Source organism: Miscanthus floridulus, chromosome 14 (genome assembly GCF_019320115.1).
Source record: "Miscanthus floridulus cultivar M001 chromosome 14, ASM1932011v1, whole genome shotgun sequence".
NCBI lineage: Eukaryota > Viridiplantae > Streptophyta > Magnoliopsida > Poales > Poaceae > Miscanthus > Miscanthus floridulus.
The window spans coordinates 70,367,513-70,381,089 of NC_089593.1; the positions used below are offsets into that span (position 1 = coordinate 70,367,513).

At 44.2% G+C, this 13,577-nt stretch overlaps 1 protein-coding gene across 1 annotated transcript; it reads left to right on the top strand.

The window, feature by feature from the left end:
* Nucleotides 1-5,490: 5,490 nt before the first annotated feature.
* On the top strand, nt 5,491-11,671 carry LOC136503688 (transcription initiation factor TFIID subunit 1-like). Its single transcript, XM_066498683.1, has 7 exons — nt 5,491-5,711; nt 6,369-6,472; nt 6,800-6,862; nt 6,938-6,980; nt 7,153-7,505; nt 7,644-7,718; nt 11,321-11,671. The coding sequence occupies exons 1-7, from the start codon at nt 5,675-5,677 to the stop codon at nt 11,669-11,671; spliced, it is 1,026 nt and encodes a 341-aa protein (XP_066354780.1). The 5' UTR covers nt 5,491-5,674.
* Nucleotides 11,672-13,577: the final 1,906 nt, after the last annotated feature.

Below are 13,577 nucleotides of genomic sequence, written 5' to 3' on the forward strand. Positions count from 1 at the left end.
GCCGAAGCAAGACTCAGTAAGGGCAGAGGCTCACCGTAGCGTGCTAGCCACGGCGACGCGCACTCCACGGTGGTGCTGCCGGCCGTGAGGAAGAAAAGCGCCGAACGGCGTTTCCCGATGATGGCAAGTGACCAGGGCTAGTTATTTAGGTGCGCAAGGATGAGACGGAGCTGGGACAAGCTTATCAGCGACGGTGAAGCACTACGGCATCGACACGAGCTCGCCGGAGTGGAGCAGCGGCGACGGGAAAAACAGAGGGCGAAGGAAGAGCAACGACGACGGCGTCGGAGCTTTATAGGGCGGCCAAGGAAGCAAGGAGAAGCCACGACGACGCCTTTCCCACGCCAGCGTGAAGCCAAGGCCGCCATGCGCGCGCCTGGAACGCCGAAGACGGTCGCCAGCCATGTAGCTTCGGCGGTGAACACTGTTCATCAAAATTACAAGTTTGCCATTCGCCAAAATTCACAAATTACTCTCAAATTTGTATAGCAACTCAAAAATCTCCAAAAACAAAAGTTGTTCAAAATCAGAAGTTCTACAACTTTGCTTCTATAACCATCTCCTAATTCGGTCTAGATTTTGAAATGAACTTTTGAATTTGAATAGGGGATATTTAACGAATTACGCCTTTTTGAATTACTCAAAATTTTTCTAAACAACTTGAAAAACTCCAAAGATAAACTTTGCTTAACTAGTCAAGCTCTACACTTTTGCTTTAAGGCTCAACCCCAAAATATGCTTAGATTTTGAAATGGATTTTCAGGGTAGGGTCTAAATGTCGAAAAGCGGGGTTTTCTCGAAAAATTCAAAACCCAGACAACTTTGAACTTGAGTCAAACAATACAATTCAACACTCATTACACAAATGTAAACTTGTTTTAGTAAATACACATCAAAGTTTTCACCAAATGCCAAATGCTTTGCAATGCATATGATGACATGTCAGATTTTAATATTTAAACACCCGAGGTGTTACATGTTATCTTTTAGTTTATTTATTGGATAATTCTTATACAATGGTGTTTTGCCATCTTGTCTCATTTTATCTAGCTTTCTCAGCTGTCTTTCACTAAGACATCCGGTCTCTACATTGTGTAGCAGCTGAGAAATGCCATCATTATCCTCGGTGTCATCAGCTAGCGTGTTCCTAAACACATTATTAACTGTGGCCATAGGTTCTGTATTGACACCGGATTCCTCGTCAGCATCGTGGATGGCTACATCAGGCATGTTTACATCATCATCGTTTTCTTACGGAACATTCATACCAACCTCGCCATGTATAGTCCATATCATATAGTTTGGCATGAACCCCTTGGTAATCAAGTGCGATCGTATAGACTCAATTTGATGAAAGTTCCTTTGATTCTTGCAATCTTTGCATGGGCAGAAGACATGGTTCCCATTCCCAGCATGGGCTTTGGCATCGGTGATAAACTGGCTGACGCCATGCATGTACCGCTTATTCGTTCGGGATAGATGCATCCACTCTTGATCCATCTCTGCACAAAAAATATTGAGACAGTAATTATAGAGAATTAATAAGAAATCGAGCTTCATGAACAACAATTGTAGCTAAAGTTCCATTTTTGAAAAACATTATTGTACACTAATTATTGAAAAATTGAAATTGGTAGCCCTGGCCCTGTAAATGGAAAATCATAGTAAAAAAGACTAAAATTGGAGACATGATCATGACCAACAATGTAGCTCCAAACAATGCCCATATAAATTGAAAAACGCAGCCCCATAAAAAAATATTGTACAATAATAAAGAACAATTATTCTACTCCATGCCACATAAAAATAGAGACACTAATTTTAAAAAAGACTAAAATTGGTGACATGATCATGAACAACAATGGAGCTCCAAACAATGCCCATATAAATTGAAAAATGCACCCCCATATAAAAATTATTGCAAAATAATGAAGAACAATTATTCTACTTCATGCCATATAAAAATGGAGACACTAATGTTTTTAAAAAAGTCTAAAATTGGAGACATGATTATGAACAACAATGTAGCTCCAAACAATGCGTTGTTATGTGATACATAGATTAATTTTCTCAACAAATTGTAAAAGAATCTACTCTGCTTCTAAGAACTAATTATAGCATCACATACTAACAATGATGATCTTGACCACCATGGAATAATTAGCTAGAAATTTAAATGTGTTCATAGACACTAACCTTTTGAATGATGGATTCACCACAATTAGCTTGGAAGCCTTGCACAAATGTCTAATTGGAAAAGTGCTCTCTAGAATGTAGAAAGAACTAGAATGAGAATCAAGCAATGTAGCCATCAAAACGAAGCTAATTAAGCAACAAAATCAAAGGAGTGGATGGTTGTTACTAACCTTTAAGCAAAAAGATCAAGCCATTCTTGAAAATCCAAGCACTAGCTTCATGGTGAAGAGTAGCCGCAACAATGGAGGGAAGGGCCCAAATGCGAGCCTCTCTTCTCAGGATGGAAGAGAGAAGGAGAGGACGGCTGCAACCTTTTTGTGCTGTAGGCTTATCACTGTCGGTTCTTGGCTACAACCGACAGTGATAAAGGCCAATCACTATCAGCTCTTGGCTTGAACCAGCAGTGATATGTGGCCATCAAGCCACTGCCGGTTAGAGACATAAATCAGTAGTGATAGTTGTCATCACTGACGGTACAGTCACATCCTAAATCAATTTCTGATTTTCAGAGTCAAGAACCAGAAAGGTCAACACTACCGGTTCTCTTAATTCCGGCAGTGATGAGGCCGACAGTGAAGTGCTATTCTGTAGCAGTGGATACTCCTCCGTGCATAGGCAGATGCAGGCAGAAAAATGTTTGGCAAGATATTTGGTTCTGATCGCTCATAGATTTCCGTTTGCATGCGGCAGTAAGAGGATACTACCAAGAACAAAACCATCGACCGATCGCTACAAATTCCATCCAAGAAAGTTACCGACAGAATAAATCAGTCCCACCAGATCAGAAAAGCCCCGGTGGAAATCTACGCCAACCTAACACTGGTAGGGAGTGGAGCGGACGACAACGGGGACTACTTTGCCTTGTGTGGGAAGAGGAAGAGCTCCGCGGTGCTAGAGGCAGGAGGCGGGTTCGCCGACGTGGGCGCGGGAGACGGAGAGGACGACGGCTGTCCGTCCCATGCTTTTTCAGTGGACTGCAATGGGCCTGAATGGCCCACTTTCTAGCCCGACCATGAACCTTGGGCTCCGACACATAATGGGCCGAATGGACGACCACAAGCAAATATAATGTGCCGGGCTAGAATGTCCGACCCAATTCTGAACTGAAGGGCACCACTAGAATTTGAATGCTGTAGTAGGATTCCGTTTCTCGGCACCCTAGAATTGGAATCGAAATGATTTAGGAGCCGTTTGCTCAAAATGCCAATTAATTCAGGCAGGGGGTCAAGAGATAATCAGTTAATCACTTCTCCATTTACATTAGAGGTGGGAGCTAAAAAAAGCTGCTTTACCTTGCTCCCTGTTATATCCTGTTGAGGATCAGCAGAGAATCAGTTCTCAACTCTCCACCCTGCTCCCTCCTAGGAGTCCAATAAAATCACTTCATTTGAGAATCAAGGAGCAAAGCTGAAGAACCATGAAGTGGAGTTCTACCAAAGGGGGCCTTAGGATCCCTTCCTTAAAATGGCAAAAGCCTAGTTTCACACTGACCTTCCACCCGACGCAAAAGCCTCCTCTATCTTGGTGGAAATTACTGCTCCTGCCACCGCCCCTTATCCATTCACATCGCACGCGGGAAGGCTTGAGCGGATGGGGTGACCGACGTCACCACTGAAGCAGCCCGACATCGTGACTTCCTAATTAAGGTCGTGCCCCCCTCCTCGTGACTCTGCTCCCTGGCCCTCCCTCGCATGTGCGAGCTCCAGGAAGTAGGGCCCCCTCCCCAACACGCGCGAGTGCCAAAGCGATAGGGACGAGGAGGAGGAGTCGCCTCCCTGCGCCCCCAACCGGCGCCTCCTATGCACTTGGGTGCCACCGATCTTCCCAACCCCTCACAACCGAGTGCCGACCTTCCCTTGTTGAAGAGGAGCTGCCGTCGTCGCATGGTCGAAGCTGCGTGAGGAGGCGACGCCTCCCTGTGTCGCTGGCCTTCCCAGTGTCTCCTACAGCCTGGCCTTCCGCTATAGTTGAATGGATTTGTGTGATTTATGTATTTGGGGATGCAATATATGGTTTGGGGGAAATATGGAAAGTTGTATTTTGTTCAATTCTGTAAAAGAAAAAATAGCATATTTTTCTTATGCTTGTAAATGCTTTATTTTCCCTGTTCTAATTCAAGAAAATCTCAACACACTCCGAGGGCACTTTGGTCTATTCCACCATATGTTCCTCTTTTCAGAATTGAATCCAGACAACTAGCCAAAAAGTTTCGGCAAATGATTCTATTTATCAGAGAAACTTTTCAGTCCCCAAAGAATCTGAATCTGAAACGTTTCTGTGAGAATCTGGAGCCCTACCTAAATATGTCCTTTTTTCCAGAAGCAGTTGCCATCGCGCAACATAATTTTCAAAGCATCTTAGATCATGCTTTTGGATTTTGGCTTTCTATACTTTTCTCAAGGGTGAAAATATAGAGATATTTTAGAGTTGTTGGTTGCGTAACACATAACCCACAACAACTTTTCTATAACACACAATAGTCTTTTCACAACTTATAACTAAACCAAACATAAAGCTGACCCCTCTTCCTTGTATTATAGAGATGCACTTGTTTTCTCGCTTCTAACAAAGCTGACCCCTCTTCCTTGTATTATAGAGATGCACTTGTTTTCTCGCTTCTAACAATAGTCCCATTTGACTTGTTTACCTTGCCTTCGGTACGATGGGAAAATTTCCATCATGCCTGGATTTGCTTAGACAGGAACTTGCCTCTCCCGCAACCATATGAAAATTTCCTTCGGTACATGTTTTTTTTCCTAAAAAATGTACATGTGGTTAAAAAAAAATCAGAGGAAAGGATTTGATCAATCATCTGTATTCCAAACGCCATGAACAATGGTCAAAAACTCAAAAATTTTCGGTACCCATTAAAAAAATCCCCTCGCCTGTCTCGAGTTTCCCAAAGCACAGGCAACGGACCGGCCCACTCACAGGGTAACGGGCCCCTGTGTAAGGGCGGGACACGGTGTTCGGGGGTTTTCTCGGCCTGCGTGAGAAGGTCTTCTTCCTTAAGCACAAAGTTGCGGGGGCTGTCTGCCCACCGTAGGCCGAGTTTTTTTTTTTTTTGATTCCAAACGCCATGAACAATGGTCAACATGGTCATGGACGATTTTTTATTCCTAATTCCTGCACTTTTTTCTTTGAAAAATTCGTTCAATCCTGAACCACCGGAATGGGTCTGATATTTGAAAATGGGAAGGCCTTGGAAGCCCATTGTTTGGTGAAAGCCCAGCAGACGGCACCGCCTCGGCCTCGGTCTCCACTTCACGCATTTGTCCCTCCACCCAGCTCCCGCGGTTTCTATTTCACTCCCCCAATCCGGCCGCGGCGACGCTAGGGCTAGGAAATTCCGGCGCCGATCGAGGTTTCGGGAGCGCCGCGGTCTAGGCCTCCAGGGCTAGTGGGCGCCGCCGTCGCGGTCCAGTGCCGGTGGGCAGAGGCGGCCGTGATAGGGCCGCCGCAGCCGCGCGCAACCATCATGAGCAACAACGAGAACCCGAATGCCAGCGCCGCAGGTGAGCTCGACTCGTCGCCTTGCCGCTGCGGAGCATGTGTTTCGTTTTCTCTACTGCCGCGAGTCGATGATCGTCGGTACCTAGCGTCGTGAACTGCTGCGATGCTCGTAGGTCTAGTGCGATTGGGTTGGGGTGCTATTGGTAATTTGGTAGGCGCGTGTTTACCTTGCCTGTGTTTGGTTATGAGTCATGACTGTTGGATTGGACGGATTCAATGTTGGACTTCACTATCAAGGCCTTGTTTAGATGTCATCCAAATTCCAAGTTTTTTCACTCTCTCTCCATCACATCAATTTTTAGCCGCTTGCATGGAGTACTAAATGTAGGTAAAAAAAATAACTAATTGCACAGTTTAGTTCGAAATCACGAGATGAATCTTTTGAGCTTAGTTGGTCCACGATTGGACAATATTTGTCAAATAAGACGAAAGTGCTACTATTCATCAGGTTGAAATTTTTTCGCAATCTAAACGAGGCCCAAGTTTCGGACTCACAGAAGTTGGCTGCTGTCTGGGAATGCACCATATATATCAATGTCAGCTTGTCCTGACTCATTTGTGCACAAATTCCCAACTTTTGTCCTATTGATTAAACTGTGCCTATTGCAAGCTGTGTACATTTGATGAAATGCAGAGTTTGATTAAACCCATCCTTACAGATGATGAGGATTACGAAGAGCCTGGTGGCTGGAATTACTTCGTGGGGTTCATGTTCGGTAATGTGGATGATTCTGGCGACCTAGATGCTGACTATCTTGATGAGGTATACTCCTTTTGACTTCTGAATCTGTTTTGATGTGGCAATATTTGGATTCTTTTCGTTGTTTTGATCCTTTTATTTCATTTTGCTACATCTACCATATCTGTGGATAACATGCAGCTAGTTCTTTTGAGTATATCCATATGCTGAATGTCTTTACGTGATACTCGTAGGATTTGATGTTAAACTTACGGCCAGTGTCTGAATGCTGTGCAGTGTGGAACCCAGTTGGTTATATGAATCTGTCTGTGAAAAAATAAGGCATTATGCAGTTGTGTTCATAAGATTACTGGAATGCGGCATTTTCTTATTTCTCTTGTATTATATTAGGATGTGAAGGAACACATATTTGCATTGGCAGATGAGCTGGGCCTATCCCTCCAAGACATTGATGTATGCTATCTCATGATAATAGTTAATTTGACACTGTGTCCTTGTCAAACATGCTAACTATTTGTTGTTTAATAGTTAGCCAGGTCTTCTCCAGCACCAACTGATTCCTCTGAGCAAGGTTAGTGAAGCTTAACTTTTCCATAAAAGCTAAATGGATGGTTCTCGTCCATTAGATTATTCGCTGACTCAGTTTGCCTATCCAGATCTTGCCATTTCTGACAGCCTTATCCTGTTCTTTCTTGCCTAATTATACACACTTGTCGATACCTGATCTTTTTGCTGTTCCGTAGATTGTGATGAGAAGGCAGAAGATACTGTTGACTTTGAAGATATTGATGAAGAATATGATGGACTTGAAGTTGAAGCACCCACAGAGGAAGACAATGTGCTATCTAGAAAAGATTACTTCTCATCAAATGCAGTGTATACTTCAGTCGATAGTACATTATCAGTGTTTGGTGAGGATAACTATGATGAAGATGAAGGTACGATCAATGACATCGACTCCCAAGTTAATAGTGCTGTGCAAAATTGTTCTTCCGATGGTATTCAACCATATCCCCAAGTTAATCTTGCCAAAGAAAATGTTGGTTTGTTGCCACATTCAGAGGAATGTTTAGACTTCGACTATGAACTTTTGCAGGTATTGTCACGTCTTGACCTTGAATTATACCCATTTATGCCATGTAACTAGTTGACCCAACATTTTCTATTCAATCTGTAGTTCTTATAATGATCTACCGAGTATATCTTAATATAATTGTCTTGTATAATGAACCAGAGAGAAATGGGCACTGAAGAAGGTTATCTTGGGTCTGAAACTGCAGCTTCCCTCCCTGTTTTGTGCATAGAGGATGTGAGTGTGATCCTGAGGTTTTCTGAAATGTTGTTTTGGTTGTAATGATACTCGGTGTGAAGCGATCATTATATGTTGTACTTGTGATGGTGTCCGTAGTCTGTACCCATCAGGCTGCATAAAAAGTAAACATAAAGAGTGAGTTGAGTAGTGGGGATACTGTTTATATTGGTAATTTAAGGTCATGCTTTTTTGCTAATTCTTGGCTTGGCATCACACCTATTAAAGTTTTAGTGCAGATATTTGTGCCACTAAAATTTGAAACTTTTGAGCTTTGTTGAGAGTTCTATGATTCATCCATGTCGAAGCTGATCTTATCTTGCTATTGTGACTCGTTTCTTCTTTTCGGGAAAGAGACAGTGCGGAAGGAATGATAATTTTACCTGTGGTGCTTGTGGTCAGGTAGGCACAGTAAAGTGAATTGTTTCATCATCTTATGAGTCTGACTTTGTCATTTCTTTTGTTTTATAGCTTGGGCATATGTGGACCAACAAACTGTTCCCTAAGTATGGGGAGGATCAAGAAAATACAGTAATGGATACAAATTCAGTTGATTTTAATCCTTTGGATCAAGCAAGCCAGACGCTGAGCAAGAAGTTGATAACTACAGTCTCATTTGAAGATACTGAAACCAAAGGACCTGAATGTATTGAAAACACAAAATCTGTCCCAGTAAAGTTCAAATGTGGGGCACCTCCAAGGTCCTTGGAGCGGAACATGTCACTGTCTGGTTCACTAGTTTCTGTTGAAGGCATTGTGGATGTCACAGACTTCAGACCTACTGGAAAGGCCGACAAGATATTGAAGTCTAATAAGATGAAGTTTGATGATTATCCTCCTGACATTCAAAAAGCATCTGTTGTATTTCAGCCTCCTGCTGAACTTGGGAAGAATATTCCTAGCAAGAATATCACCGTCAAGCAGCCTAAGGGTCTTCTAGACCAACAAAAACATGTTCAATTTAGTACTGTTCAGGAGCCCACAAGAAAAATTGTTGAATTATCAGTTCCCGAGAACAAAATCAGAGAAGATTGGTCCGATAGACAAACCGGCCAGATGAATTCCCCATTTAGTTTCAAAGGGGAAAGAGATATGCAGGAACACATGCTAATTGAAGCTGGGATACATGAAAAGAGGGAGGAAGGGCTCCAGAGGATAAAAAATAAAATCAAGGGAAAGAGAAAACCTGAATTTCAAGAGGCAGCCTTACTTTATCGTAGGCCATACAAAGATGAAAGAAGGGTACCTGAAAGACATCGGACGTCTAAACGGCGCAGAAGAGGAGAGGTACAATTTATATGTTTTAATGGGGGTTTTCATTGCTTTATCAAAGAGGGCTCTTAGAAGGAAGAAGACGACATAAACAACATGTGGGAGAAGATGCCAACCAATATTCGGAAGGTGGCCTCAGAGGTGTGTGGAGTAACCAAAGGAAGTGGAGGCGAGGCTAAAGATACTTGGTGGTGGAACGAGGAAGTCCAAATGGCTATTAAGGAGAAGAAAGAATGCTATAGACGCTTGTACCATGACAGGAGTGTGGACAACATAGAGAAGTACAAGGTGGCAAAGAAGACTGCAAAGCGAGCTGTAAGTGTGGCAAAGGGTAGAACGTACGAGGATCTTTATCAACATTTGAGTACGAAGGAAGGAGAGAAGGACATTTATAGGATGGCTAGGGTTCGTGAGAGAAAGACACGGGACTTCAACCAAATTAAGTGCATTAAGGATGAAAGGGAGCATCTCTTGGTGAAGGAGGATGAGATCCGACATCGATGTCAAGAGTATTTTGACAAATTGTTCAATGATGAGAATATGGACACAACCTTTCAGTTGGATGACTCTTTTGATGACACCAATAGGCGCTTTGTGCGGAGAATCCAAGAATCTGAAGTCAGAGAGGCGTTGAAAAGGATGAAAGGAGGTAAGGCGATGGGACCGGATGGTATCGCAATCGAGGTGTGGAGATGCCTCGGGGACATAGCTATAATATGGCTAACCAAGCTGTTCAACCATATTTTTCGATCGAACAAGATGCCTGATGAGTGGAGGAGAAGTATATTGGTACCGATCTACAAGAATAAAGGGGATATTCAAAGTTGTACTAATTACCGGGGAATTAAGTTGATGAGTCATACTATGAAGCTATGGGAGAGAGTTATCGAGCATCGCTTGAGAGCAATAACGTGGGTCTCTATGAACCAATTTGGTTTCATGCCCGGAAGGTCAACCATGGAAGCTATTTTCTTAATAAGACAAGTTATGGAGCGGTATAGGGAGAAGAAGAAGGACCTACACATGATTTTTATTGACTTGGAGAAGGCTTATGATAAAATACCAAGGAATGTTATGTGGTGGGCTTTGGACAAACATAAAGTCCCAACGAAGTACGTCGGGCTCATTAAGGACATGTACAACAATGTTGTGACTAGAGTTCGAACAAGTGACGGAGACACAGATGACTTCCCGATTAGAATAGGACTACATCAAGGGTCAGCTTTGAGCCCTTATTTGTTTGCTTTAGTGATGGATGAGGTCACAAGGGACATACAAGGGGACATCCCTTGGTGTATGCTTTTCGCGGACGATGTAGTGCTAGTTGATGAAAGCCGGACAGGAGTGAATCAGAAACTAGAGTTATGGCGGGAGACTTTGGAGTCCAAAGGTTTTAGACTCAGTAGAACTAAAACTGGGTATATGAGATGTGACTTCGGCACTACTACTCGGGAGGAGGAAGATGTTAGTTTAGAAGGTCAAGTAGTGCCTAGGAAGGATACCTTTCGATATTTAGGATCAATGCTACAGAGGGACGGGAATATTGATGAAGATGTTAGCCATAGAATCAAAGCAGGGTGGATGAAGTGGCGGCAAGCGTCTGGTGTCCTATGTGACAAAAGGGTACCACAGAAGCTAAAAGGCAAGTTTTATAGGACGTCGATTAGGCCTGCTATGTTGTATGGTGCAAAATGTTGGCCTACGAAAAGACGACATGTTCAACAGCTAAGTGTCGCGGAAATGCGTATGTTGCGTTGGATTTGCGGTCATACAAGAAGGGATCGAGGTCGGAACGATGATATACGTGATAGATTAGGGATAGCACCAATTGAAGAAAAGCTTGTCCAACACCGGTTGAGATGGTTTGGACATGTGCAACGGAGACCTCCAGAGGCACCGGTGCGTAGTGGAATCCTAAACCAGGATAGTAACGTGAAGAGAGGCAGAGGAAGACCGAAGTTGACTTGGGTAAGGCAATAAAAGGAGACTTGAAAGGATGTAATATACCCAAAGACTTAGCCTTAGATAAGAGTCCTTGGAAGACAGCTATTCACGTGCCTAAACCTTGATTGCTTCTGATGGGTTTCAACTCTAGCCTATCCCAACTTGTTTGGGACTTAAAGGATTTGTTGTTGTTGTTGTTGTTGTTTCATTGCTTAGTAATGTTTGTCTCCAAAGCATTTGCTTATTCTGTTGTAGTAGATGTATTTTATTTGTGGTCAAAACTTGACAAACTTTAGGTATTCTGAGAGTGGCCAAATGGTTGTATATAAGCATATTTCTTACAGGAGGAATTTGAGCTTGATTAATTTGTTTCCATCCTAATGCAGGTTGAGCTCTCCAACATACTGGAAAAGGTAGTTGACTGCTTGCGGAGAAACACTGCTGTATCATACATATTTCTTAAACCAGTGACGAAGAAAGATGCTCCTGATTACCTTGACATCATAGATCATCCAATGGACCTTGTTACCATTAGGGACAAAGTAAGGAAGATGGAGTACAGAAACAGGAAGGGATTCAGGCATGACGTGGCCCAGATAGCAGTGAACGCACACATTTACAATGACAACCGCAATCCTGGCATCCCTCCGCTTGCTGACGAGCTCTTGAAAATGTGCGATCAACTTCTTGAGGAAAATGCAGAGATGCTTGACGATGCAGAAGCCGCGATCGAGTAGTAGATGAATAGATAATACCATTTAGGTCTTATTAGATTAGACTCTAACATAGAAGTTGTACGTCATGATGTGTATACTGTGGGTATTCACGAAGGCAGGCAATGCAATCGTTGGTTCGTGTGCACGTGCTCGAAAGGCAACTACATGTTTTTAAGTGAGGCTCCGTTCCTCCGTGTATGTTGGAACCGGTGGTGACCACCGAGTTCACGATTTTGGAGCTGGCTTACAGCCGGCCTGGCTCGTTACCACGAGCCTACGTTCCCACAGGTCATAGGTCCACCGGAGCTACAACATATAAGGTCTTGGGCCTTCCCAACCCAAAAGACTAGCCTGATAGGTGGGGGTTTCTTCCGCCTTATATGTTGTGCTCTCCCACCATCGCTACACGATGTGGGACTAAACCCCAACAATCTCCCCCTTAGTCACACATCGGGGTGCCCCCGCCATATATGTGACGCTCGAGATTTTTTATTGGGTTTAGCTTTTTTGACCATGGACAGCTCTGATACCGAGTCTGCGCTCCCACAAGTCCCAAGTTCACTGGAGCTGACAACATATAAGGCCTTTGGACATTACTCAACCTAAAAGACTAGCCTGATAGGTGGGGCTTCTTCCTTATATGTTGTGCTCCCCCACCATCGCTACACGATGTGGGACTAAACCCCAACAATCTCCCCCTTAGTCACACATCGGGGTGCCCCCGTCATATGTGACGCTCGAGATTTTTTTTATCAGATTTAGCTTTTCTGACCATGGGCTTTTATACCAATTGTTGGAACCGGTCGTGAACTGACGCTCGAGATTTTTTTTATCAGATTTAGTTTTTCTGACCATGGGCTTTTATACCAATTATTGGAATCGGTGGTGACCACCGAGTTCTCGATCTTGGAGCTGGCTTGTAGCCGGCCCGACTCGTTACCACGAGCCTGCTTGTTGGAACCGGTGGTGACCACCGAGTTCACGATCTTGGAGCTGGCTTACAGCCGGCCCGGCTCGTTACCACGAGCCTGCGCTCCCACAGGTCCCAGGTCCACCGGAGCTACAACATATAAGGCCTTGGGCCTTCCCAACCCAAAAGACTAGCCTGATAGGTGGGGGCTTCTTCCTCCTTATATGTTGTGCTCCCCCACCATCGCTACACGATGTGGGACTAAACCCCAACAATCTCCCCCTTAGTCACACATCGGGGTGCCCCCGCCATATATGTGACGCTCCTGATAGGTGAGGGTTCTCCCGTCTTATATGTTATGCTCCGTCTTATATGTTGTGCTCCTCCACCATCGCTCACGATGTGGGACTAAACCCCAACAATCTTCCCTTTAGTCACACATCGGGGTGCCCCCGCCATATGTGATGCTCGAGATTTTTTTTATCGGGTTTAGCTTTTCTGACCATGGGCTCTGACACCAATTGTTGGAACCAGTGGTGACCACCGAGTTCACGATCTTGGAGCTGGCTTACAGCCGGCCCGGCTCGTTACCAGGAGTCTGCGCTCCTACAAGTCCCAAGTCCACCAGAGCTACAACTTATAAGGCATTGGGCCTTCCTAACCCAAAAGACTAGCCTGATAGGTGGGGCTTCTTCCGTCTTATATGTTGTGCTTCTTCACCATCGCTACACGATGTGGGTCTAAACCCCAACAGTGTCGAGTCCTACTCGGTATATATCGAAATCCTGCACAATATTTTCCCTGTATCACCAAAAATTGCTACTATAACACGCTAGCTACACCAAAAGGCGGTCTCTTTTCAAACGTTTTTTGGGCAATCTCCATTATGGTTAGGAATAGTCGCCGCCGGTGCCGCACGCGGATCGCTGCACGGGAGACGGGGAGCCGCCGCCGACGAGGACCAGCATCAACGACCTACCCGGTGACCTTCTGGAGCTGGTCTTCCTGCGTGTCCGC